Raw genomic sequence first — 27,891 nt, 5'->3', positions numbered from 1 at the left:
TATATAAACTCAGTGGCCCATATAATGTAATAGGACAGCATTATGATCAATCTTTCTAATGGCCCTGCATATACTGTAGTATTCGTCTTCATGCCCAAGTGTCTGGGCTACCGGCACAACTAATAGTGTTCTCACTGCCAGTGAGAAATACACGGCTTTTACCCAGCATTATAATGCCGGGGACTGCAGGGACGGACCCCCGTTCTCACTGCAAGGCAAATTCCCGGGTGAAGAAGTTCTACCTGGTAATTTGCCTTTAAAACAGGTTTTTATTCAGTGAGAATGGGTCAACCAGTGTCTGCATACCCAGATCTCAAAAACGGGTAAAAAAGAAGGGTTTTACCCGTGTATGAGATCCGGGTATGCGACCCATTCACACTGCAAAAAAAAACCTGTGTTAAAAGGCAAATTCCCGGGTCAGCATGATAGACCCGGGAATTTGCCTGCAGTGAGAACGGGGACAATGCACATAAAACCGGAAGTTATACCTAGGCTGGGGTGCGTACAAGATTAAAAGATAAATACTGAAATTCAAGACTTTATTTTGTAAAGTAATGTCAATTGAAAGTACCAGTTAGTAGCACAGCATGTAATAACTTACGCAGAATATTGTACAGGACCTGATTTAAAGGTTCCAGGTGCCCCATGCTAATACACATGTAGCACCCTTTGTAATACAGGTCGAGTATCCCGTATCCGAATATCCGTTATCCGAATTATTCCGAAATACGGACATTCCAGAAAGTGAAAAAAAAATTTTTTTTTGCTAAAAACTCACTGGGGACATTTGTAACAGCATCACTGGGGAAATGATATGTAACTGCCACTATATATGTGCAAGACAATGATTGCTTGGCATTCAAATTCAGTGCTGAGATAGTACACACATTTTGTTTCACGTTTTGAAACCTTGTTTTTTGAACAATTAAAATATGTTTGTGTGTATTTTATGTGGTAATAAAATATATTTGTGTGTATATTATGTGTTTATACAGCATAAATGCAAGATACTTCATAATACATCATTGAAATATTAAAATATTCCGAAATACGGAATAATCCGTTATCCAAAATTCTCCTGGTCCCGAGCATTTTGGATACGGGATACTCAACCTGTACTGCTAAACACACCTGTATGTGCGCTCAGGGACTTGCCAGTCATACTGCCCATGTGCATGTAATGAAGGTTATACAACTGGCATGTAGGATCTAATGCAGTCACCTCAGTCATTTTTATCCACACAGTACATCAGTATGGGTGATAGCTAATGAGCATGGAATAAATTAGGCCTTAACTTTGTTCCTCGGCTGTCACCTGCAAGGCCCCTTCCACCAGTCCTTAGGCTGCAGCCTAATCAGCCTATTGGTTAATCAGGCACTGTTCGTGCAGCAATAGAAGGTTGGGAACTGGAATCTCAGGGTTTCATGGCTACCCTATAGTCTGCATCAATCAATGGTATTGGTTTAGTGAGTAAGAACTGCTCCCAAAAGGCAGTGTTTTTAAATTGTATATGCTGTTTTTGTTTAGCTTGTTCTAATTCTGTGTGTTTTTCTTCTCTCCAGGTTAAGTGGAGATTCCCCCTTCCAAGGTGAAAATGATGTGGAAACACTGCAGAATGTAACCACTGCATGCTGGGAATTTGATGAGGAAACCGATGCTGTCTTGTCTGACTCTGCCAAGGACTTCATCAGGCGACTGCTGCAAAAGAACACGAAGTAAGACTTTTGGGGCTGTGTACTAAGCCTTAGGGGGAAATAAAGCCGATGTGGTAAAGTATCAGCCAACCGGCTCCTATCATTATTTACACACTGTAACATTGCATTTGGGAGCTGATTGGCTGGTACTTTATCACTCTCCAAGATTTAAGCTGGCCATACACTTGTGCGACTTCTCCCCTCAGGTCGCATGCAAAAGTGACAAATTGCATGCGAGTCACCCTAGTGCATGAACAACTATAGTACAAAGACCTCTTGGTCCTCCAGAGAGAAAAGGAAGAATTGAAGCATAGTATTTCTTTAACCATTATTTGATTGACCAGTAACTTACTGTAGGACCCACTTATTTATATGTAAGTACTAGAGCTCTAATGGCACTACATTAAAGCAGCAGTCAAGACGGCACACATAAATGCAGGGATATATATATATATATATATATATATATATATATATATATATATATATATATATATATATATATTCTCAGTTTCTTGTATAGCGCATACATATTCCGCAGCGCTTTACAGAGAATATTTTTGAATACTCACATCAGTCCCTGCCCCAGCGGAGCTTACAACCCTATATTCTCTACCACATGTACACGCACCCAGACATTCTAGGGTTAATTTTGTTAGGAGCCAATTAGCCTACCAGTATATTTTTGGATTGTGGGCAGAAACCGGAGCACCTGGAGGAAACCGACGCAAGCATGGGGAGAACATTCAAACTCCGCACAGTTAGGGCCATGGTGGAACAGTGCTGTGAGGCAGTAATGCGAACCATTACACCATCCGTACTGATAGGATATAAATAAAATATATATATATATTTCTCGCTCTCTCTAGGTCCCGCCTCACTGCTGATCAGGCTCTAGATCACCCTTGGATCCAGGACAAAGGCATCTCCAGCAAAAAGACCTTGTCAAAGGAACGCATAAAGAAGTTCCTCGCAAGGCAAAAGTGGCAGGTTTGCTTTCCTCCTAATTTGTAACCTAAAGAAGAATTCCCCCAACTAACTCCATACCTGATGCAAAGGCTGAACATCAAGCACACAGATTCCCAGCATTATGGTTTCAACTGGAACATAGTTTTATCTGCCTACTTAAAGGCCCTGTTTTAGAAAAAGTTATACATATCTCAGTATCAGGCGCTGAAGGGTTCAACAACAGATATCCCTTTCCCTTCGTTTGGGTATGGTACATATATAAAAAAATAAATGGGTGGATATAGTGAAGTACAGTTTAAGTACATATACTTTAATTGACACTAATATAACAAACAATGCTAGGCAGGTCACAATCTGATCCTGCTAGCACATCCACAGTAACAATACAATAGTTTAAAATGAATCCATAGAGAGCCTTTCTGTCCGGCTCGGAAGGAGTAACAATTACCGAATGATTAGAACTGAGTGCCAGTTCAAAATAAGCTCAAGTGAATATGTCCCGGGGCATATTCACTTGAGCTTATTTTGAACTGGCACTCAGTTCTAATCATTCGGTAATTGTTACTCCTTCCGAGCCGGACAGAAAGGCTCTCTATGGATTCATTTTAAACTATTGTATTGTAAAGGCCCCCATACACTAGCCGATTTTGGTCAGATTTCAGCCAGATCAGTCGGATCTGGCCAAAATCGGACCAAAATCGGCTAGTTTTGATGTCCCCTCAGATCCGATGCGCGGTCCCGTGCGCATCGGATCTGCGTCGGGTGGTCGGACCTGCTGCACGTCCGACCACCCGACTTGGGACCTAGTGGGGCGGCGCGGCGGTGGAGGGAGCAGGGGGGGCTGGGGACGCTGCGGGGGACACGTCTGTGTCCCCCGCTGCTGGGGACGCTGCGGGGGACATCGCCTGAGCGGCGAGAAGGTAGAGGGAGCAGGGGGGGCTGGAGACGCTGCGGGGGACACAGGCTGCATAGAGCCGGGCAGGGGAAGCCGGCCGGGAGCTTACAGTAATGAATAAAAAAAAAAAGCCCATACAATGAATGGGCAGCCTGTGATTGGCTGAGCGCTCTCTCAGCCAGTCAGCAATTGGCTGAGAGAGCGCTCAGCAGCCAATCACAGGCTGCCCATTCATTGTATGGGCTTTTTTTTTTTATTCATTACTGACAGCTCCCGGCCGGCTTCCCCTGCCCGGCTCTATGCAGCCTGTGTCCCCCGCAGCGTCTCCAGCCCCCCCTGCTCCCTCTACCTTCTCGCCGCTCAGACGATGTCCCCCGCAGCGTCCCCAGCAGCGGGGGACACAGATGTGTCCCCAGCCCCCCTGCTCCCACCAGCTCCCACCTCTTAGCGCCCCCCCCCCTGCTCCCCGGGTTTTTTACATGTGATAAATCGAGACGATTTATCACATGTAAAAAATGGCACATCAAGTGCCAATCTAATCAAGCTCCCCCGGGGAGCAGCCGGGGAAGCTCAGGGGGAAGTCGGGGGCGACTTGTCCTAAGGACAAGTCGCCCTAGTGTATGGGGGCCTTTACTGTGGATGTGCTAGCAGGATCAGATTGTGACCTGCCTAGCATTGTTTGTTATATTAGTGTCAATTAAAGTATATGTACTTAAACTGTACTTCACTATATCCACCCATTTATTTTTTTATATATGTACCATACCCAAACGAAGGGAAAGGGATATCTGTTGTTGAACCCTTCAGCGCCTGATACTGAGATATGTATAACTTTTTCTAAAACACTGCTATATTTTAAGGGTTAAGGGAAACACCCTATATACATTGATCTGTCTGGCTGCTGAGCGCACTGTTGGTGGACACTCCATACTGCTTTCTACTTAAAGGCCCTATCTGCCTGCATTCATGAAATGGGCTTTGTTTTAAAGTTTGTATTGTTTCTAATTCATATAGATGACCCCATCATGTATGTTCAGTAATGCCACCTGTTGTAAGCTATTGGTGAGCTGCAATCAGTTAATAATTCACTGTCTGTAGTCTGGATGTGCATTAACGCTGTTCTCTTCTGCAGAAAACGGGCAAAGCTGTTCTGGCTCTGAAGAGGATGGCAATACTCAGTAACAAGTCCGATACCAACTCTGCATCACCAGCAACACCAGGTATGGTCTTACACGTGTGTAAGGGCACTTTCCTGACAGGTCTAGAACAAAAGATTGAAGGGAGTAATCTGCAGTGTTGTGCCCATATAGCTCCCCCTTCCTCCTTCGCACTTCTCCTACAGACTCTGGTTCCCAGATTTTCGTTTGGTGCCTACAGGAGCAGATACAGGGCCTGTTTGGTTGTTAAAGGCAACATTCCATATTCAGTAGTAGAACTACCATCTTGGTAAACCCCTGAAGCTTTTGTATTCAAGTGACCAAAAAGTGTTTCAGCAGAATTAATTACAGTAGCAGCAATCAATTACATGGCAAAATCAACCTGGTGTTGCAGTGTAATTGATTGCTGCTTTAAAAAACATAGGAAAACTCTCCCTGAAACTCTCACCCTATTACATTTGGCCCAGTATGTCTATGTAACTAGATCAAGTTTTTGGCAGAGGCTTGGACAGTTCTTTTCAGGTATCTAAATGCATTACCTCATTTATCATCCTCCAGCAGTCATAGGACCAGGTGGGAATCTCCTCCCCGAGTCCACATTCACATTGTCTGACTGGTCAAAGACACTACCCTCACTATGCTGAAAATAGTGTCCCTTAAAGATCCAATAGATACTGAAGTATGTTGGAAACATTCCTTAACAGTATTTATTCTCATGCTGGTGCTGTGGCACACACCCAATACTAGCATCCACTTGGGTGTCTAAAGCCATAATGGATTGGTCGGATGCCCTTGAGGGTGGCCTAACTTCTAGTTTTTATACACTACTCGTTTGCTTCCATTGATGCTGCATTTTAGCAAAGGGTTCTTAGTGCAGATTAGGAGTGTCTCCTCCATTAGGAGACTTGCTTAGGACATCCCATGTCCTCTATGGATTTAAGGAGAAAAGGAGATTGGTGTGCTTACCTGTTATAACCTTTTAAAAGCCACAGGGGACACAGGATGCCCATCCTGACACCTCTGCCTTCTGGTGTGTGTGTGCGTGCAGGGGTTAAAGTGGGCCGAAGTAGGGTGGAACTGCATTCCTTCAGTTCTAATTGGTGGCAGAACACGTTCTACATCCTCCCATCCACTCGCCACAGCACACAGTATATTGAACTAGGAATGGTCATCGATTAGAAATCATTGATGGTTTATGGCCGATGTCAAATAGTTTTGCAGTCAATGAGGGAGAACCAGATGGTTTCCACCATTGATGTCAAGCTTAAATGAATAGTTTAGGGTACTTATGTAGTATCTGGACGCCCGATTATCGCATCGCATCCGACCAAATCGAATGCGATGGACCCGATTTTCTATAGGATTCTATGTGGCGAGCGGACGCGGATTAGTTAAAAAGTATTCCGCATCCCCCCCTCGCGGGGCTCCCTGCGCTCGCCACGCTACGGGCTCGGTGGCTCGCTACGCTCGCCACAGGTTTATATCCAACTCCATTCGTAGTTGGATAGTGGGGAAATGAAAAGGACCCTTTTTCCCATAGAATCCTATGTTAAAATGGACTCAGTCCATTTTAACATTGAATCCTATGTAAAAATCGGGTCCATCGCATCGCATGCGATTTGGTCGCATGCGATGAACCCGATTTTTTTTTTTTTTTTTTTTTAATCGGGCGTCCAGATACTACATAAGTACCTAGTTTAGTTTCTGCTTTTTCCCCAATGGCCCGGGACACTGAGCATCGCTCTGCTCCTGACACCCGTGAAGCCCCGCCCCTGTATTTTGATTGGCCCACAGGCCAATCATTCAAAGAAAATGGATGACGATTACATCGATATGTAAAAACATGGTTGTTCATCCATTGAACACGATCGATGGCCAGTTGCACTTTTGCCATCAATGGCCACTATAGATGGCAAAGGCAACAATGTACATCCCTATATTGAACATCAGCGCAAAGAGAAGGCTGGCCTTTCTCGGCTTTGCACAACCCTCCGGATCCCTCGCTGCCTCTATCTGTGGTTGCTTTATTTGTTGCTCTGCGGTTTGGTGGCAGTACAGGCAGCCTGTGTCCAGCCTCCTAAAGTCCCCTTCTTTTGGCAGCCACACTGCAGTGTAAGTGGGAATAAGAAGGCAGACCCGTCCTACCCATCGGTAGCTTGAACTAAAGCCGTGGTCAGGTCCAGAACCCTCGGGATTACACTTTAGCTGCGGGCAGTCATGTCCAGTCCCCACCTGCTGCACAGAGATTACACTGTAGCCGCAGACAGTCCCTCCATCTGGCAGCCATGTTTGGTCATCAGACAACCCATCCACCGGAGCATGCACTGCAGCCAATGGCTGCAGTGCATGCTCCGGTGCAGGGGTTGTCTCCACCCCATCTTGCAGTTATTAGAGGTCCCTGTTTCGAACACACTGATGTAGGGAAGAGGCAGAAAATTTTATGTTTGAATTTGTACTGCTTAATATAATGGGGTAATAGCTAGTCGAACAGCAATTTTGTGGATCATAATAGAAGAACATAATGGTAATGTGGTGCATGAAAATAACAGTGCGATTAATATTGCCAATCTGGGCCATGCTTACATGAGGGAAGTGAACATCAAGCACATTTTGGTATAGATGATATATTTTATATGGCAGTTTATTAAATGTTAAACTTCTGTCAAACTAATATTTTAAAGGTGTTGGAAGAGCCTCTGCTGCATTGCGGTATTTTAATGTGATTGGCTAAACACCTTTACAGAGAAGAGGGCATGGGGAGCAGGAATCCCATAGTAGTATACAAACATGGATGCTTTGTTAGTTGTGGGAGCCAGTGTGTCAGTCTCCATTCAGGCCCCCCTTGCACCAGCTCTATGTCTGTGTCTAGTGCGCATATCTCTGGAAAAATGTAATTGGCGCTACCAAGGTAAGTAAAGTCAGTGAGCGGTATTGGCCACCCTTGAGGCGAATGCCAGTGTGCACCATATACCTAGCTTTTGAGGCTAATGCCTGTGTGCACCATATACCTGTTATAGACCCCTCTATACAAATGAGATGTCATATTTAAGTTTTGGGATGCCTTCAGTTCAAAGAATCTGCCAAGCCATTGGGCTAGAGATTAGAGACCTGGGAACCTCAGCGTAGGACTTTGTCGTACAGCTGTTAGTGCACTGGAAATAAACACCACCCATTCGCATGATATATTTTCTTTGTACAAGTTAAATACTGAATGCAATATATGATAATATCATAAAATCATCCTCTACTTTGACAATATGTAACATTTTCACGCCACACCACAGAGACTCATTTGCTGTTCCTGTCCTTTTACAGATAACCCTGAAAGTCCAGAAGTGTTTACTTTCCTGGAAGAGCAACTTCAAAAACCTCCTGCCTTTACTTCCCCTCTGAAGGATCAGTCAGAAGTAGTGGGAAGCTCTGCTCGTTTCCATTGCCACATTGAAGGTTAGGATCTAGTTGTGACTATGCATTTGAGTATTTAACAATTTTTTCCAGAGGTTAAAGAGCGTTCTTGTCATAAACCAGGCATTTCCAACTAAGGTCTTCAGGACACACTAACTGTCCATGTTTTAGTGCCATCTATGCTTGAGTACAGGTAATTTAATTAGTACCTCAGCTATTTTGATCGAACCATATGTGCAGAAGCCTGGATATCTCTTAAATCTGCACGGTTAGTGCCTTAAGGACCAAGTTTGGGAATGCCTGGTATACAGTAAACTGACTTTTTTCTACAGTCCTGACAAAATGGTGTATTTATAATGGGTGCAATGTACACTGTGTGCATGGGCCCCTGAGTCCCAGAGGGCCCACACCACACACACTACACCCATTTTTAATACTTGCTCTCCAGAGTCTAGCAATTTAAGACCGTAGGGCTGCCGGAATCACCCAAAAATGGCCACTGCAACATTGCGCAGTATAGTCTGTGTGCTCTAGTGCTCAGACTATAGCACTGTGCAGTGCGACGCTGCTCCCGGCAGAGAGGAGTGGGCCTTGCTGGAGGGGGCTGCACTTGGGCCTCCTCCTCTCAAAAAGCGCATCTGTCTACCATGGGCAAAGACGTCATTTTTGATTGCAAAAAGGAGATCTTTATTGTACATAAAGCATGCAGAAAAATACTATAACAATTAATATACGTACGGTGTTGCAGCACAGCAGACATGCATATACTGTAGTATACAGCAGTACATAATATAAACTATGCATTCTAACATTAAACATTACAGAAAAGTATACAAGGCAATGGGTGTGGGGGAGGGAGGGGAAATCACAGGCCCGGCACTTTATTGATTAGACAGACACATATAAGGGGGGGGCAATGAATAGAAAGACATCAAGAAAACATCAGACATTGTGAAGTGAGGGGGAAGGGGCCACTGTCCCAAAGTCTTATGAAACTGTTCAAACAATGGGAGGGAGAGCGTTTAGTCCCCTTCTTCCTCATGGCTATCCATGATGGAATAGTCTCTGAGCAGATATCCTGGATGGACATACTCTCCCTCGGTATGAGACGATTTCTGGCAAACCACAAAGCGTCCTTAAAACATATGGGTGCCAAGGAATAGTCCATTAATTAAATTAGCCGTAGGCTAATTAAGTCATTAAGTAAATGATCAGCTCTATATTAATATGATGGTGGTTCATCTTTACATGGGGCAGTTTCCTTTGTTTGCTCCTGTTAGTTTTTGCTGGGATTTCCAAGGGAGATTTCAGCACTGGATAATTTTATGAAGTAGGAGAGTCAAGCTTCTGTGCCTGGGTGGTGAGATACATGATTGCATGATCATATCCATTTTTTTTGTTTGTTACTAATCTCAAATCCTGGGGTGACATACTGTAGTCCTCAATCTCCGAAGTCTTTGCTTAGCAAAAAGTATCTTCATTATCCTTTCAAAAAGTCACCACATCTTTTGCTGTTGGGACTTTTTTTTTTAAATTTCATTTACAAAGCATCCTACTTATACATTCAGCTTTTCCTGATATTCCTGATAATTCTCCAGGAGCTTATTAATTGGAGAAAGGTGGTGTTTCTTTGTGGAGGGTGGGGGTTGAGAGTTTCAGTTATTGTAGAATAAGTGCTAGTGTACTGAAGACAAATAATTAACTGACAACTCCAGCTAGATTCAAAGTAGGAGAAACTGGTTGTGACAGGAGTTAATAGAAAACTAGGAACTGCATAAACAAGGGCAAACGTTTAGGCAATGATGCTCTCTAGTTCATCAAATACCAATGTTTCTATCTATATGTGTTCTGCTCAGATGTCTGCCACCTCATTCACTGCACAATTTCTGTCCATCAGGTTTCCCAGATCCTGAAGTCCTTTGGTTTTACTCTGGTTCCCCGATCCAAGAGTCTAAGCGATTCCAGATTGAGTATGAGGATTCAGGAAGCTGTACTCTTGTTATAGCTAATGTTTCTCTTGAGGATGTTGGGGTGTACACATGCCAAGCTTTAAATGCTCATGGACAAGAAGAATGCTCAGCCAAATTAACTGTCCACTCTCTACGTGCTGAGCGTCGAACAAGGGAGGGAATTGGGAAGCTTGCCTGACCTGGCAAGGGTACCGCCTTTTGTGGATCATCCATTCTGTTTGTGTAATGGGCACTGTTGGAAAACTACCAGTGTGGCTATAAAGTACACTAATATGTAGACTGCTAATTAAACTCTGGGCATTCTAGTAACTGTGCACTGCATGTCAATGTGTTTATTGTGCAATATACTGTATATGTTTACCTTGAAATGTCTGTCTTGTCTGCAGATTTTTTTTCCTGCTGTAAAAGTAATTCATTCATTAGTTAACTTCTAGAAGAACATTTAGTGCACCAATGAGCCTTCAAAGCTTGTTGTTGTGTGCTGGATTTGGCTTCTTGTTGTGTGCTTGTTACGGCTTTTCCAGCTGGAGTAAATACAAATCACAACAGCCCATTATAACAACTCTGAAGTTGTAGTTTTGTAATGTAGTAATTGATCTCCTGATGACAAGATCAATAACTCAAGCCTAAAGATTTACTTCACACTGTATTATCCTATGACATGAATACAAACTTGCATCTCTATAATCGCTGGATACACATGACTAAATTGTAGCAACAATGTGCCAAATGTTCGTGTTACTTTTTGAGAAAAGTTTCTAGTTTGTATCCACTTAATCTATGGCAAGACTGGAAGGTATGTTACAGTCAAACATTCTGCTTTAACAGCTTAATTCTTAGCAATAGTTGGTGCTGTACAAGAAAGTTAGGTTTTGTGAATAATAAAATATAAAACTAATTTTCACAATAAGAGAACGATCTTCAACATGCTGAAGCATTGTTCCCTGCAGCTGATATCTTCAGAACATATAATACAGACTGGTGCATAACCATTGGATAGAGCACTATAGAACAGGAGAGGCAAACAGACCACATTCAGTTTCGGCACAAATAGAAATGAGGAAAATAACTATTTTTGAAGTATTCATGTTTTGATGCCAGACTTTGTACTTTTATGTATATAACTACCAGACTCTTAAGAGAGGGATGTGTTTCTGTACTACTGAGTTTTTATACCATATTAATGTTTTTTTCTATCTTTTATGCTTTATAAAAGTTGTAAACTATGGAAAATTAAAAATGTTGACATATAAATAAAATAAAAAGTTTTCACTATACATTAATGATTTCCTTTTCTTTTGCTCCATTTGATCATTGAAATTGCTAGACACTTTAGTTGCAACCTTATTTAGATAAGATATGGAAGGGTTCTACTGTGCAGGGGTTAGAAAACTAATGTTTACATTTGGGGGGGGGGGGTTAAAGGTGACCCTGATTCGTATGTAAATAATTAAGGTACAGACAATGATTTGTCAAACTTTTCATATCAAAGATCATTCGGAATGCATTGGATCATCAGTTGCAATGGACTGTATACCTTACATAAGAGAAGGGTTCGCTGGTTGTGGTCCGTGGAATTTATGATTGCTTTATTGGTATTAGAAACCCCCCATGAACTTTCCATATTGGGTTTTGAACAAGACTGGTACGACACATGTAGTTAATGTTAAGTGTAGAATAAACAACTAATTAGAATAATTAATGGGGTGCTGATTTTAGGGTAATACAAAGTCTGTACACTACAATGTTAATTGCTTTGTTGACTCAAATGGTTTGGCGCCCAACCAGAGCTGATGTGATAAGCAAGCTCTATAATTCAGGGAAGTGCCGGGCTGGAGAGGAGCTGCCCCATCCATTTCCATTTGCTGGGAAAATGAGATTTTATTGCCAGCAGGTGCCTTGTGGCTTCTTTCCTGTAGCTGGAGCTCGATTCACTTTCTGGCTTCCGCAGTGTGTGTAAGGAGAGACGTCATGATGTCTTAGTGCTGTTGGTGAGGAGCTGTTGGACAACAACAGGCCCTTGAGCAGGGCTTCATGCTGTGTGCAATTGAAGTGTCACATGATCTGTCAGTATAAACCCCCCTTTTGTGAAAGACTGCAACACCACGAAGTAAGAGATGTCACACCACCAAGGAGCTCTAAAAACACGTCCGGGACAAAGTTGTTGAAGTCAGGGTTGGGTTATAAAAAAATAAAACCTTTTTTAAATACAAATCTTTGATCCCCTGGAGCACCATCAAATCCTTCCTCTTCAAATGGAAAGAACATGGTATCACAGCAAACCTGCCAAGAGAGGGCCGCCCTCCAAAACTCACAGAACGGGCAAGGAGGGCATTAATCAGAGATGCAGCACAGAGATCAAAGATAACCCTGAAGGAGCTGCAGAGTTCCACAGCAGAGACTGGTGTATCTGCACATGGGACAACAATAAGCCAAACACTCCATAGAGCTGGGCTTTATGGAAAAAAAAACATCACTTCTTGTCAAAAATAAGACTTTTTGAGTTTGCCAAAAGGCATATGAACGACTCCCCAAATGTATGGAGGAAGGTGCTCTGGTCAGATTAGACTAAAATTTAACTTTTCAGCCAACAAGGAAAACTCAATCTGGCGCAAACCCAACACATCCCATCACCCCAAGAACACCATCCCCGCAGTGAAACCTGGTGGTGGCAGCTTCATGCTGTGGGGATGTTTTTCAGCAGTAGGGACTGAGGGAAACATGGATGGTGCTTAATACAGGCATATTCTTGAGCATTTGAAAACCTGTTTCAGTCTGCCTGTGATTTGAGACTGGGATGGAGGTTCTCCTTCCAGCAGGACAATGACCCAAACTACACTGCTAAAGCAACACTTGGGTGGTTTAAGGGGAAACATTTAAATGTGTTGGAATGGCCTAGTCTAGTGGTTCCCAACCCTGGTACTCAAGTACCCCCAACATTGCACGTTTTCAAGGTCACACAGCAGGTGCACTCATTATTCAGACACATTTTAAAAGATCTACAGGTGTAGCTAATTATGTCACTTCTATGTGGAGACCTGGAAAATGTGCACTGTTGGTAGGGTTACCAACTCATCCCTTTAATTTGGGACACATATTAATTACACAAACGTATAATAAAAGAACAGTGAGTCTTTTATTATACATTTATAAATTTTTTTAATAATTGTATATTTTTTTAATATAAATTTAGACACTTTTTAAATAATGCCTACAACATTTTGCAGACACAGCACTGAGATGCGAGCGGTTTGCTACACAGTGAAACATTTGCACAGTATCGGCAGCATCCTGGCTGCGCAGCCTACAGTAGCCGTGAAGCCAGATGCAGGCCAACCATGTGTTGGTTGTGTGCGATGTCACCCAGCCGTCGAAGCCCTCCACCTGACATGCCTGAATTGTCTCGACCACTCGCATGAAATGCTGAAGTCATGTCCCCACAACAGGCAATCAGCGGCGTGGAGGTTGAGTGGTGACAGGCTTGCAGGCCATAGGCAGCGGGTACAGTTGGCAGTGCATACAAGCTGCAGCTTGCTGCAATGGCAATGTGAAAGGGCGCAACAATTATGGTTTGCAGGAGGGCGCCGGACACCCTAGCACCGGCCCTGGTCAGGCTGAAGAGTTGCTCTCTCCACTCTGCTACTTTGTTATTGCGATCTGTGTCTGTCGCTGTGCATATCCGCTACTGTACCTCTGGCTACCTTCTTTCTTCTCCACCTACTCCCCTTTGCAGCTTTGAAAGCGGTGCCAGCAGCTTGAACCGGCTGCCGCAGCTCTTCAGTTTCTTGCTGATCTCCCATGTAAGTTGCACTGTCCTCTGTCTCCCCTCATCCCCTTCCTGTGGACATAAGCATAAGCGCCACTGCTAGGTAGGCATTGTATGAAACTACTACTGTGTGGGATATGTCTAAGGGGTACTACTGTGGTGCCTTTTGTTCAAGGGGCACTACTGTTTCGTAATGTTAATAGGGTACACTATTTTATGGTACAATATGAATGTGTGTAAGATTGTGCTACTGTGTGCTGTAATTAAATTGGGAGTACTATTGTGTAACTATCTCCTTTTTTGCAGTGTGTGTCAAAGGCACTTGCTGTTCCTTACATATAGGAGGGTGCAATTTTATCATTTGGGGTCGCTGAACACCTTAGCACCAGCCCGGGGTGCAGGGGCTACGCAGGGCACTCACACTGCCCACCCTTCACCAGTCTGGGAGCTGGTGTCACTTTTCCAGAGTGGGTGCGGTCATTAGGTTGACTGTGAAAGGGTTTAACCACTATAGAATGACCGTCAAAAGGTCGACACATGAAAAATTTACATGCATTAGGTCGACATGGTCAGATGGTTGACACAAGCAAAAGGTCAACATGAAGAGGGTCGACATGAATGTTTCACTTAAAAAAAAAAAAAACTTGTTCATACTTTTCCACCCCCGTGGACATGGTGGGGGAATATTACAGTGCCTGAAGCATGGCGATCGGATACAGTAAACTTATACGGTGTCTGTGTAGACATGAAACTCATGTTGACCTGTTTTAGATTGTAGCAAATTTTACTGGTTTGTTGTAGACGCTATCCTTAAAGTAACATCTGTTTCCAATTGATCTTCTGAGCAGTTGAATTTAATAGATTTGTACAATGCATCATTGCTTTAAAAGTAATATAAATGAGCTGTTCTGCTTCTGCAGCTATGCAAATGTCTGTTTTTTTTTTTTTTTTTTTTTTTTTATATGTCTGTTTGCATATGGAAATTTCCTGTTTTGGAAATTGATGTTTCCTGTCTGTCACACAGGCTGGATTGACCACAAAATTCAAATCGAACGGGCACAAGCTGAGGCTCCTTGTTTGCTGGACTACAATTCCCATCATACACTGCATGTTGAGCAGTGTAGTTCTAAAGTGAGCTACTGCACATGCTAGTTTCTAGGCTGCTGTATAGGCCCTACTGACTGTCTCTAGCAGCTAGTACAGTACTCTATGGGTTAATAGATTCTGCATATTCAAGTCCCAGGGATCCTATAACCAGTGTAGTATTTAGTTTCAGTACATGCACCTTACCTTCTATCATCCTACACTGTGCTCTCTTTCCCTCCACTCCTGGATGTCACATGCGACTGTCATGTCACCCATCTACATGCCCTGTATTCACAGTGAGGAAACAGCATGTATTGCACACAGAAGCCTGGGCAGTTTCCACACACCATCTACCCCCGCCTCCTCTCTACATTCACTATATAATTTTGAAACTCTACTTCCTTTTTGTGGTCTGTAGCTGACATGTTTGCGATAAACATCCAATCTACAAAACACCTCTCTAGCTATTGGATGAGAAGTGAATCAGGGAACTGTGAGACATCGAGAAGAAACTTTCAATTTGAAGACAACACTTTAGGAAGGAAACTCTGTCTTGCTCAGAAAATACCTTTTTTGAAAAGTACAAATAATAAACTGCCATACCACCCTTTCTCCATGTGGTCTTTGTGGCAAACTTATGATGTAAAGAGTGCTGAAGTGTTATCGGAAGTTGGGTGTGTCAACCTCAGTCTCTACTGATCCTGTCCTGAGCTTTTGTGCACTGTGACTGATTTATATATTGAGCATCAAGCCTGGATCTAGGTGTGTTGAAACGAGGAGTAACTTTGATTATGGGGAATGCCGCTGGGTCCCTGGAGATGTTCCAGGTCCGGGATTCTAAGGCGCATCCATCCACTGGGACTCCTCCACAGAAGCAGAGAGAAGGCACCACTTTTAAAATTCCAAGGCCAAATTCAGGGGAACTGGAGGAAAGATTCAATGTGGTGCTGGTGAGTACACTGTATTGACATGCTGATAGACTATAGTTGTTGGGTAAAATGAAAACCCTAACCTGGTGATTTGGCATTTCAGCATGTTGCCCCCCCCCCATGTGTCTGATAAAATATGTAATGGACTATTTAATGATATCTGCAGAAATTATTTTTCCAAATGTGCTTTTTTAACCTAATTTATGTCTGGTTCACATTGGTTATTTACACACTGTAGTGTGCAAAACAGTTGTATGGCACAGCACTACATTCCTCAGCTCCTCATTGCGTGTTTGGCTTCCAAACTCTCTATATTAAGAGGTAGTGTGGGTGACAGTGTTTTATGAGGTTTCCAGCTGTGATTTGTAAACTAGGTTTAGTTTTATTTACATTAGAAAGTCATGCAACTTTTATGTTTTATTATCTTGCCCCACAAAATGGCTGACTTTAAGTTTGTGCAATATTGTAAATGTTCAAAACTGGTGATTTTTGCTGAGATGTGCGTCATGTCACGTCAAAGTGATGTAACTGGCTGAGATGGAATTGATAGGCTTCATTGTAGCATATTGGTTCAATGCAGGGCAACTATTTTTTGGGCTGTGACTGCGTATATATAGAGTATCTACTCCAGTCGGCACTGTGCATGTGTACAATACATACCTTGGGAGCAGTCACTTAGCCATGGAGGTGGTTCAGCCCACAAAATGGCTGCTCCCACTGTGTGTTGGCAAATACTTTAGGAATCCCTCTGTAATATGAAAGGTTAAATCCTTCAGGGAGTCACATTACATAACTTATTCTCATTTATAATTTTTAAAATATATGAAAAAAGGTCAAATCCCAGGTTAAATGAAAATAACAAATTAATTCTGTCCTGTAGGCTGCGGTATTTTGTCCATCCCATGATTAGTAGCATCTACTGTATAATTGCACAGGTAATCCAGCATCATCTACATATTTCCAGTGCTTAAATAAAGTTTAGATTACAAACGCGCCAGGGTTTGAAATACAATTTGTAATGCATGTTAAATTATACATAAAAGGCAGAAATTTACAAGTGATTTGTACAGTATTCAACTCACTGACCAGAACAAAATGCTCTGAAATGTGATTAACATGAAATGGTATGTGGTGCATTAGATTATTTAATCACAAGTAAAAACACAAATGGACAGATCCTTTTACCCCAAACAGAAATAAGTAACTGCCAATGCTTGCTTCCATACATTTAATGCTCCTAATTTTATGTATTTATTATTAACAGGTTCTTACATAGTGCACACATATTCCGTAGCACTTTACAGAGAATAGTTATGAGCAAAAACACATAACGAATTACAGCACAAGACCGTTTAGGACAAGTACATGGTTAATACAGATAGTTGCAACAGAGAACAGGACACTGAAGCAATCATCAGGGTGACAGAGGTTTATATATTCTAAGAAAGGCACATAAGGAAAGAGGGCCCTGCTTGTGAGAGCTTACATTCTAAAGGGGAGGGTAAGACAGACAGGGGTGACACCGAAGGGAAAGAAGTGAGCATAAACCGGTTAGGATGAGAGATGGTCAGGTTTTATGCAGGAGGGTGGGAAGAGGTCAGCTTAGTCTTTGATATTTTAAGTCTAAAAAAGCGCTGGGCCATCCAAGACTAGATAGCAGAGAGACAATTGGAGATATGAGTAAGGATAGAGGGAGAGAGATCAGGAAAGGAGTGGTAGATTTCAGTATTATCAGCATAGAGGTGATAGTGGAAGTTGAGTGAGCAAATGAGCTCACCTAGGCCCTTATTCAGATCTGTGCGGCCGGAGCCGCATACGTTGCTCCGGCCGCACAAATCAATCCCCGCCTCCAATACGGATCGCCACGGCCGTCCGTACGCGGACGGCTGGCGATCCGCATGAAAAATGGTGGGGCGTACGCCTCCACCATGGTGGGAGCTGCCCCCTGCATTCGATGGTCGGCGACCATCGAAGGCAGGGCCGCACGCTCCACCAGCTCACGCAAGCTGAGACCACACGGACACTTGTCCGTGTGAAAGCTTGTTTGGGGGCTGAGAGCTGACATCCGGCGATGTCAGCTTTCCGCCCCCATCACTGGCGTCATAGCCTCATTACCATGCATACGCCCCGCGTTTGCATGGGAACGCCCATGAAACGCTGGGCGTATACATAGGTAAATGAGGCTATCAAGCCCCTCACGCCCCTATACGCCCCCTTTGCGGCGTATAATTTTGGTGTGCGGCGATTTCGCCTGCACATGCGCAGAGTGACCTCTGTGCATGTGCAGAGTGAAAACATCGGCGGTACGGCCGCACGCGGGCCGTACCGCACAGATTAGAATAAGGGCCCTAGAGAGGACGTATAGAGATAGAGAAGAAGAGGTCCAAGAATGCACCCAACTCATAAATGACATTGGGTTCTGAAATGTAAGATGTGGATGATTTATATGTTTAGTGCTCATTGGTGTTCTATGTTTAATTTCAAAATAATGGGAGCCAATCTTGTATCTAGGGGGAATTTTGTTTAATGGTATTTTAAGATCTGTTAAAAGCGAAGTCTCCTGAGTGTTAGAGGCAGGTGATCATAATAGAAATGTTCAATGGTAAAAATTGTTACGCTATATACGTAATGTGGCTCAACACCTACCCAACTTGCACCAGGGTGAGGGATCATGATCCAATTCTGTTACACAATATTGTATACAAAGACATTGTAAACGACCCCTCCCCAAAAGGGTTTATGTACTAAGACGTGAGGAGAGATAAAGTACCAACCAGTTGACCTTTTTTTAAACAAAGCCTGCGGCCAGTGCTGTTTTTCAGCAGGAACTCCGTTCCTGAACCTCTTATTAAATATGACATCATCAGGAACATAGTTCCTGAACCTATCCTAGGCCAAAACATACTTTTCATAAAATAAGTTTTATTTAAAAGCGCCTTCTTTTCTGAATTTATATATTTTTTTTTTTACTGCCTGTAACATGGCAGGTAGGAGCTAATTAGTACCTTATCTCTCTCCAAGGCACATAGACCTTATCTGACCAGAGATCGGTATAATAACCTAATTCAGACCTGATAGCGGGGCTGATAATTTTCGGAGCACTGTGTTCAGAGTGAAATCCCACCCTTTCCAAGCCAGCGATTTGCTTAGCAGGGTTTGAGAAAATATTGCAGGCCTGCAGTTAGCAGCAAATCCACACACAAGCCGCTCAACATCAAATGATTTCAGTGTGCAGTCTGTGCGTAGCCCAGGACTTTCTCAGCGACTGCGATAGAATTAGAAACAGGCTGTTCGGGGCTGGAGCAGATGTCACACGATGTCTGCTAAATTGCCTGGGCACGCCTGCATTTTCCCTGACACTCCCGGAAAACATCCAGTTACCAACCACAAACACCGGATTCCTATCAATTACCTTGAATACGGCAAGTAGCAAAGTAGCAGGATTGGTACTTGTTTCCTAGCAGGGCGCCCAGATTTCCTACGTACGCTAACGTAGGGAAATCGCCAGAGCCAGCCTTAGGCATAGGCAAACTAGGCAATTGCCTAGGGCATTTGGAATGCCTAGGGGCATCAGCAGCTTCTGCTGATTAAAATGATATGCAGCATGCCTATATTCTGTGTGTGAGTGAGGCTGTATCTGCATATGAAATAGTGTATTCATGGAAATCACTAACATATGCAGGTACAGGCACAGTCGCACACAGAATATATTCATGCCACATTTCATTTTAATCATCAGAAGCTCCTTGTGTGTGCTGGTCATAACAATGCAAATAAGATGATTATTTAGCAAAAAAGGCAGCCAACATTGGCAGAACTGGTCAGGAGCTGCATGGCCTATTGAGTCAAGATGTATGAGGAAACATCTGTATCCAAGCAGAGGCAGAGGTCACAGTGTTAGCGGCTGTGCGAGTGCTGTCTATGGGTGGGTGGGTTGTGCAATAGTGTTCGGCATATGTGTAAGGGGCATTATGTGTGTCATGTATAAATGCATTAATAATGTGCAACATATGTGTAATGGGCATTATGTATGTCATGTGTATAAGGGCATTAATAATGTGCAAGGTGTAAGGGGCATTATGTGTGTCCTTATGTGTATGAAGTTGGCATAATGTGTAAGGAGCATTATGGTTATAAGGACGTTAATAATGTGTGTCATGTGTAAGGGGCATTACTGTGTGGTATTATCAGGGGTGCCAAGAGAAAGGGGTAGGGGGTACAAATTACCCAGGCCAAAGTCTGATGGAAGGGCCCTTAAGTGACAGCAGCAGCAGCAGCTGCAGCTCTTCTCCTCTGCCCAGCACACACTGCTTTGTGCTGGGTTGCAGTGTGGCCATGGAGGTGCTTAAAATACAATATTTTTTTTTTTCTAAGGGTATAATGTGAGGAGTAATGTACATAAGGTAAAGTGGTACTACTGTGTGATGTAACGTGAATAAGGGACACCATTGCATGATATAATGTGAATAAAGTTGCACTACTGTGTGGCATAATTTGAATTGTGTATTGAATTGTAGTATTGTGTGGCCATGCCCCTTCCCAGCAAGAACACACCCCTGTTTGGGCTGCGCACCAAATGTGTGCACTGTTTCTATTTAATATATTGCGGGTAGGAGCACCAAAATGATGACTGCTATGACGAGGGTTGATGGTGCTGGGAAAGGGGAGCAGGGTCAGAGGCGGAACTAGTGGCGGTGCTAGGGGGCACCAGCCAAAATATTGCCATGGGCATCATTTAGGCTAGGGCCAGCTCTGGAAATCGCATCACACATCGCATTGCATGGCGCTTTTTTGTGGGGTGAGATGTGATATTGTGGGGTGAGTAGTTAATATGGTGAAACCTAAAACAACACGTAAAACACCACCACTCTCCACGTCTCCCCGAAGCGTGGCGGAACGTGTCCTCCGACCTTTTCATATCCCCACTAATACATGTAAAGTAATCCGCGGGGCTCGCCACGCTTCAGACTCGGTGGTTCACTGCGCTTGCCACTATATAAAATCAACTCCACGCCGACGTGGATAGTGGGGGTATGAAAAGGATGGAGGACGCATTCCGCCGGCCCTTGCGGGGCTCCCTGCGCTCGTCACGCTTCAGGGTGACATGGATAGTGGTGCTGTTTTAGGTGTTTTACCATATGAACTACTGAGATCGCATCTCACATCTCACGCCACAAAAAAAGGGCCATGCAATGCGATTTCACTCAGGGTGCAGTGAATAAATTAACTAAATTAACTACTGAGATCACATCGCACATCGCATTGCAAGGCACAAAAAGCCATGGGATGCGATGTGCGATGCGATTTCACTATGCAGAATAGCCCACTAAGCAAATAGATTTGATCATATGATGGCCTCGCGCATGTATACTAAGGTCTGAATTAGGCACTTGGGTACTTATGTAATATCTGGACTCCCGTTTTTCTTATGAGACCGCGTCTCCTCGCGGGGCTCGCTGCGCTCACCACGCTTCGGGCACGGTGGCTCGCTGCGCTCGCCACACTATATAAAATCAACTCCATGCGTAGTTGGATAGTAGGGGTATGAAAAAATGCATGCATTTAACATGGGAGCCCAGATAATACATAAGTACCGGCACTTGTTCTGACCACTGGATAGGATTATTAATAATAATAATAATTTATTTGTATTGTGCCACAAAGGTTCCACAATGCAAAAATGAGGATCATAATGTAGTTCTATTGCACTGTATTCAGACATTAGAAACTACACCTCCCCGACATGATCTGACTGTTGAACAATTCTGTTACTAGATACAGTTCCATAGTTCTCTAGTGTAAACAACCAATACATAATGCATAGTGTGCAGACTGATGATGATGATGATGATTTCCTGAGCAGTACACTACAACACTCAACCCAAGAGAACTGATAACTGGACAGGATCATAATAGGACCTAGGTCACTTTACCCACCCAACATAAAATGTACACAATGAGTTGTAAGGTATGGAGAATGGAGATCATCACTCAGCAATCACAGCAGCCATACACACTATTGGTCACAATACCGTGCAGAAAGGGCTTTCAATATCGTCCAGTGTGTACGCTGTGCACCGTTAATGATGTCCAGCATGGCAGCATGGCGGTCACTGCTTCGCTGTGGTCGCCCCTCCCCTTTCTGTGCAGCACTTGCCGATGCCAGTCCCCCCCCCCACTGCCCAGATCCTGCCTCCACCAATATCTGTTTTGGCGTAGTGTGGACGGCGGCCCTTCAAGTCCCATACACACTGGACGAGATTGCACAAGATATCGCACAGAAGGGGCATTCTGAGTGAGATCTTTTATGATCTAGTCTAGTGTGTACACTCATTATTGTTATTGATGCGCGCTAACTATAATTTATGTCTCCTGAACAGGCAGTTAACTTTGCCTATATAGCCAAACAATCTGCCGGTTCAGCGGGTCCTTGTGACATCACTGAACAAGATTGATTACCAATATCTTTCAGTGTGTATGGACAATATCAGGACCCGTGGCCCCTATCACCTTGTGTTTGGGGATTAAGTGTTATGGCATTCCTATCACAACTGTATATTGGAGACCTTGTCAAGCATAGAAATATATAGGGATACAGTTTCAATGCGTGGAAATACTGCAGGTTTTTCACTTACTGTGATCTGACACTAGATATGGAGGTTAGAGTGAGGTCACACAGAAATGCTTCATGTATAATTAAAGTGATCATTGAACTTCTATTATCTGTCTGTATGAAGCTGGGAGTAGGCTGTGTGTGGAGAGGAAGAGTAGAGTTCCCAAAAGGAGGGGTGTGCTGTGTGCGCCTAAATAAAGTCTGTATAAATCTATCCGGTTTGTTACACCAACCTACGAAGGAATTCAGTAGTGCATAGAAAATGTCTTTTAGTACATACATTTTCAGGCATTTTGGTATAAAACATGTTAATTAGCACAAGGTTATCTTGTTGCATTTTTTTTATTAGATCATGTTGAATATTCATAAGATGCATGTACTGTACAAACTGTTTTAGAATGGTGTTAAATATGTTCATTATTTAATGTAAAAACATGTTGCTTCTTCTAGCATAGTTAATGTTTTTGCTATTTAAAACATTTCCAGATAATATTCTCTAAAGCCATCGTCTGAATTGGATATTGTTGGTGTCTTCCCACGAGAAGAATGTCTGTTATGGGTTTTTTTACCCTTTGGTATTTTTAGCAGATATGTTGAACATCTCGCAGGGTTAATGACCTGATTTAATATATGTGGGAGGGGATCAGTATGAAATCCCGGCGGTCGAAATACCGAATCCTGACTGTCGCAATTCTGACAAGGGGGGCCGTAGACCGGCCCTTCTTGCGGGCTCGCTGCGCTCGCCGCACTATTTTATTCTCCCTCTATGGGTGTCGTGGGCACCCATAGAGCGACAAAGTGCAGGATTCTGACCGCATCCCTGTGGGAGATATATGAAGAGTGGACAAGTGAAGAAGTTGTCCATAGCAAACTATCAGCATTCTAATTAGAATTTATCAAGTGTATTCTATAAATAAAATAGGTAGTATTTGGTTGCTATGGGCAACTTCCCTGTTTAGAAGGCTTGATACATCTCCCTTTCTGTACCATAGAGCAGCATACATTATTTTTTATTCTCAAAGCCCTACACTGTGGTACATCTGTGCATTCCAATGTGTCTTGAATACAACCCACACAATTCTGATCCACATGGACAAAGCTATGTTTAAGCCTAATCACAGAACGTTTGATAAACCTATAACACACACACACACACACACACACACACACACACACACACATATATATATATATGAAGACATGAGAAATCTGTCTGAGCGGTCACAAGGCAGGTCTGAGGAAACATCATGGTATGAGGACACGATTGGGAAACCTCTTCCTGCTGCAGTGACATGTATTTCTACAGTGTGACTCTGACACACAGGGTCTTCAGATGCAGGTTCTGGGAGATCAAACAGCAGCTGGCATTTTAGAACAAGTAACCATCTTAAATTGTTCCTCTTTCAGAGGCCTTTTAGTTTTGAAGGTGTATCGTAATTGCTGCCTTAAAAAGCTCACTCTGGGAGAGTCCTGGTGTAGCAACCATGTCCAAGGTGTGGGGGGACCTGCTCAGGAAGTTGCAACCATATACAATATACCTACATACAATATACATGGGTGTCCACTTCACTCGCGCTGCACCGATATCAGTACATAAATCTTTGGAGCCCAGCAGTGCTACAGCAACATTGTCAAAACCCCTGGAAAATTGAGTTTTGCACATGCACAGTGGGGGGAATCGCTGTGAAAATGTCCACCATGCCGTATTCCTGAAGTCCTGCAAATGCTCATTAGAATTTACCACCACTCCTAGAGTCTACTAGTGCTCGGCAGCTGTGACACGGACTATGCTGCCCAGCTGATGGTGAGAGAAAAGGAAGCCAGTTGGAGACTGAACACCGGCCCCTCTCATCTATTATTTTACACCTAGTGCCACAGCTTAGGAAGTGGCAACCATGTCCAGGGTGTGGGAGTGCAAAAAAACACCTAATTATGACCAATGTTCAGGCTGCTCAGAGCCATGATCCGCTGTATTTTGCAGGCTTGGGTGAGGTATACTACAGATGGAGCCGCACTCTTTGTTGTCGCTAGCGTGCCAAATACTGGTATCTGGCTGCTGGCACACCGACGAACATGGATACGTGAGCTTCTCACACGCTCACGCATCCATTGCCGAGAATGGGGCACGCAAGCATCTCCGGCTTACGGTGCCACCTCAGCTGAGAACGTCTCCATTTGCTTGGTGCAACTAATTCTGACACACATGCAGGGCAATGTCTTTATAATCCCTATGAATAGTTGGGTGGATGCTACTCTATCTACTTTTTTTTTGGGGGGGGGGGGGGGGGGGTGTGGCAATTGTGAATTGTGGACTGTGTGAGCCCCAGTGCCAGATTAAGGTCTAAATGGGCATGGAGCTGAAAATGATCAAGGGCCTATTATGAGCGATAATGTGGGTGGCGTGACCAGTGTTCTGGTTGGGTGGTCTGCTCATGGGTGTGTCTCTATTTGTGTAAATATTTTCAACTAATTATATATGCCTGGAAAAGGCAGGGGACTGGCATAGGCAAAATGCAGGGAGATATATTGGCGGGTTCCATCCAAAGGTGCACCCGCAGGAAGCCGGTGTCCTAAGATTCTTGCGGGGTAAGGCGGCACTCCAGTCATAAAAAAAAATACTGAAAGCCAAAACATTGGTAGACAACATTTTAAGCACCTTTTATGTGGTTACTTACATTTACCACACCACATACCCCTTACACAAATCATGCCAACACAATAGTAATCCCCTTATACTGTACTTGCCTCTTACACTTTATGCCACATGGAATGTGCCAAAATTCACACTATGGCACACAGACTAAGGCAATATTCACATTTTGCCAAATGGATTGAGCCAAAATACACACAATATGCTTCATAAACAGGGCATTGTGAGCCAAAGGTGTGCATTCAAAATTTACACCATAATGCCCATTACATGTTAAGCCACACACCATATTGTCCACTGTTTATTATGCCAAACGCCATAATGCCTATTAAAAATTATGCTACATAAGTGCTGCTTACCTACATGCTCATTGCCAGGTGTTCCATGCTCGTTGCCATGTGGGATTACATGCTCATTGCCAATGGGGAATACATGCTTGCGGTAACTGGGGACAGTCGCCGCCGGGTAGAAATGACAGCCATTGACAGCCGGGCAGAGAGCAGGGGGCTGCTCGGCTGTATTCAAGGCACTGCAGGTCCCAGCTATTTCAAATAATACCCCTACCACACCAGAAAATGCAGGGACTTACTTACCTGGGAATATGGTCCCAGGATCATGCATTTTCTGGTGTGAGGAGGAGAGAAAATTAACCCCCCGCCCCCCTCTTTAAACAACCAGCTATATCATCAGAACCAATTGACCCATTTATATGAGACCAGCATCATATTGAAGAGCTTTTGAGTGGATTTCGAATGATTTTGATCCCGTGGAACTGGGCCATTTGGTTCCAGAGAAATCTGCCCTCAATCAACATGAACAGCCATGAAATTATATTTCAGAAATTAAAAAATCGGTTTAACCGCAATATCTCTGGAACCAATGAACCCATATGGACCAGCCTGGTATCATATTGAAGGCCCAGCCATTTGGGTTCGACTGAGACCTCCAGCTTCTCTGATGCCGGAGGGGGAACTGGCAGCTGTTGGAACTGGTTGGTGGTCAGAATTAGTGGGTCCCATGTTATCCAATGGGGAAAACGTTCCAGTTTTTCCTGGCGGTATCTGTGACTGTAGCCTCCACCAAAGAAAGAGAAAATGCAGATCAGCAGTGAGGAGGCATACTCAGGGTCCGGCCGGGAATGCATGGAGGACACAATAATGGCTGTGCTTCATAATAGGGAATTATCCAAATCATCACTGATGCTCTCTAAAATGTCAGGGTGAGGGAATGAATGGAGGAGAATATGGTTGGCTGAGCTCCAGGTCAGGAATGCTTGGAGGACGCGGATGATGGCCACCTTCATGCTAGGGGAAGTGTTCACATAAATCCTGTTTATCCAATCAATGTGGCATTCCCTAACAAGGCAGGGTGGCTTTTCCCTTTTTATTAAGCTAGGTGCAACACCCTTCTAAAAACCCATTGCAAGTGAGGTCTGAGATTAGGCAACCTGTGTGCAGACTCCGTGCAGACACCTTCCACAATGTGGCACAGTAGACGCTAGCATTGTCATTTTTTTAATTTGCTCCTAACCCAGGCCCACAGTATGTGCAAAATGTATAGCACCTACCATCCAGAGCCGGTCCTAGGCATAAGCAAATGATTAGAGCATTGTGAATGCCTGGGGGCATGCAGCTTATATATTAGTGGTACTACGGTGTGGCATTATGTGTATAAGGACATTACCAATGTGTGGTATAATGTGTAAGGGGCATTACTGTATGGCATCTTGTGTATAAGGGTCGGTATCACTATGGCGTGGCGTTACCTGTATAAATGGCACTAATGTGTGGTACAAAGGGAATAAGTAGCAATATTGTGTAATCTGAATATGGAGAAATGAGTCAGGGGCGGAACTACTGTAGTAAGAGTGCTTGGCTGCACCAACCAAAATTATGCCTAGGGCAACAAATTGGCTAGGGCCAGCTCTGTACATATCTCCCGCCACTCTCTGGGATTGAATATTAAATGCAGTTAGACATGACAGTGACCACCTCTGCCAGAATACAAAAGCATTCTACGATAGGGAGTTCAGAGAGAAGATACAAAACATTCTATTATATTGTTCCCACTGTGTTTGGGTCCTCATTTTCCACTGCCCTGCTTGTGCTAAGGCACCTTAACCATTTAATATATATCTATCATTTTATGGTGATACCAGATCCCGGTTCCTGCGCACATGCTGTTTTGTTTGTAATGTAGTTTAGTAATATTTTTATAGGTTATCATTACACACAGGATGGTAAAGGCCAATGTAAAGCATTCTTTATCTGGCTGTGTGTGACGGTTATCATTACATTTAGTGATGTGTAACCGTTCTAGAGATACTACTGAGCAATAATAACCAGTAGTAAGTTCCTGCGACCTGCAGATAGGAGATACCACTGTAATCTGTTTTCCAGCTGTCCTGTGTTGAAGCCAGCATGCTCTGACCGCTTCTATACTCGGGTGTGGTATAGTAGCCCGACAGTCGGGATTCCGACAGTCATTAGTCAGACGTCGGAATCCCGACTGCACAGCGTGGGGAGCGCAATGAAGCCCCTTGCGGGCACGGTGGCGAGCTGCGCTCGCTACCTATTTTATTCTCCCTCTATGGGGGTCGTGGACCCTCACGAGGGAGCAGTCGGGATTCCGACGTCGGACGAATGACTGTCGGAATCCCGACTGTCGGGGAGCCGTCTGGCACCCCTATACTCTGCTTTCCTAAAGGTGGTCTACCCAGGCAACCCAGATTGTGTGTACACAGGCACACTAGAACG

The 27,891-nt window shown here is 43.8% G+C and overlaps 2 protein-coding genes across 4 annotated transcripts in view; both read left to right on the top strand.

Moving 5' to 3' along the window:
- Nucleotides 1-11,368, top strand: part of LOC146008306 (myosin light chain kinase, smooth muscle-like) — a 71,162-nt gene extending 59,794 nt beyond the window's left edge. For all 3 annotated transcript variants that reach the window (XM_083147467.1, XM_083147466.1, XM_083147465.1), the window contains exons 13-17: nucleotides 1,564-1,716; nucleotides 2,565-2,685; nucleotides 4,692-4,779; nucleotides 8,032-8,163; nucleotides 10,019-11,368. In XM_083147467.1, the coding sequence (XP_083003593.1) occupies nucleotides 1,564-1,716; nucleotides 2,565-2,685; nucleotides 4,692-4,779; nucleotides 8,032-8,163; nucleotides 10,019-10,269 (745 nt within the window). In that variant the 3' untranslated portion in view covers nucleotides 10,270-11,368. The remainder of the gene's footprint in view (nucleotides 1-1,563; nucleotides 1,717-2,564; nucleotides 2,686-4,691; nucleotides 4,780-8,031; nucleotides 8,164-10,018) is intronic.
- A 4,017-nt stretch (nucleotides 11,369-15,385) lies between these two features.
- The window catches only part of FMNL1 (formin like 1), a 64,860-nt gene continuing 52,354 nt past the window's right edge, over nucleotides 15,386-27,891 (top strand). The window contains exon 1 of the mRNA XM_083147464.1: nucleotides 15,386-15,893. Within this exon, the coding sequence (XP_083003590.1) occupies nucleotides 15,735-15,893 (159 nt within the window). The 5' untranslated portion in view covers nucleotides 15,386-15,734. The remainder of the gene's footprint in view (nucleotides 15,894-27,891) is intronic.

This window comes from Crinia signifera, chromosome 6 (genome assembly GCF_055691185.1).
Source record: "Crinia signifera chromosome 6, ASM5569118v1, whole genome shotgun sequence".
In the NCBI taxonomy this organism is placed as follows: domain Eukaryota; kingdom Metazoa; phylum Chordata; class Amphibia; order Anura; family Myobatrachidae; genus Crinia; species Crinia signifera.
This window is presented reverse-complemented; position numbering and strand designations above follow the sequence as displayed.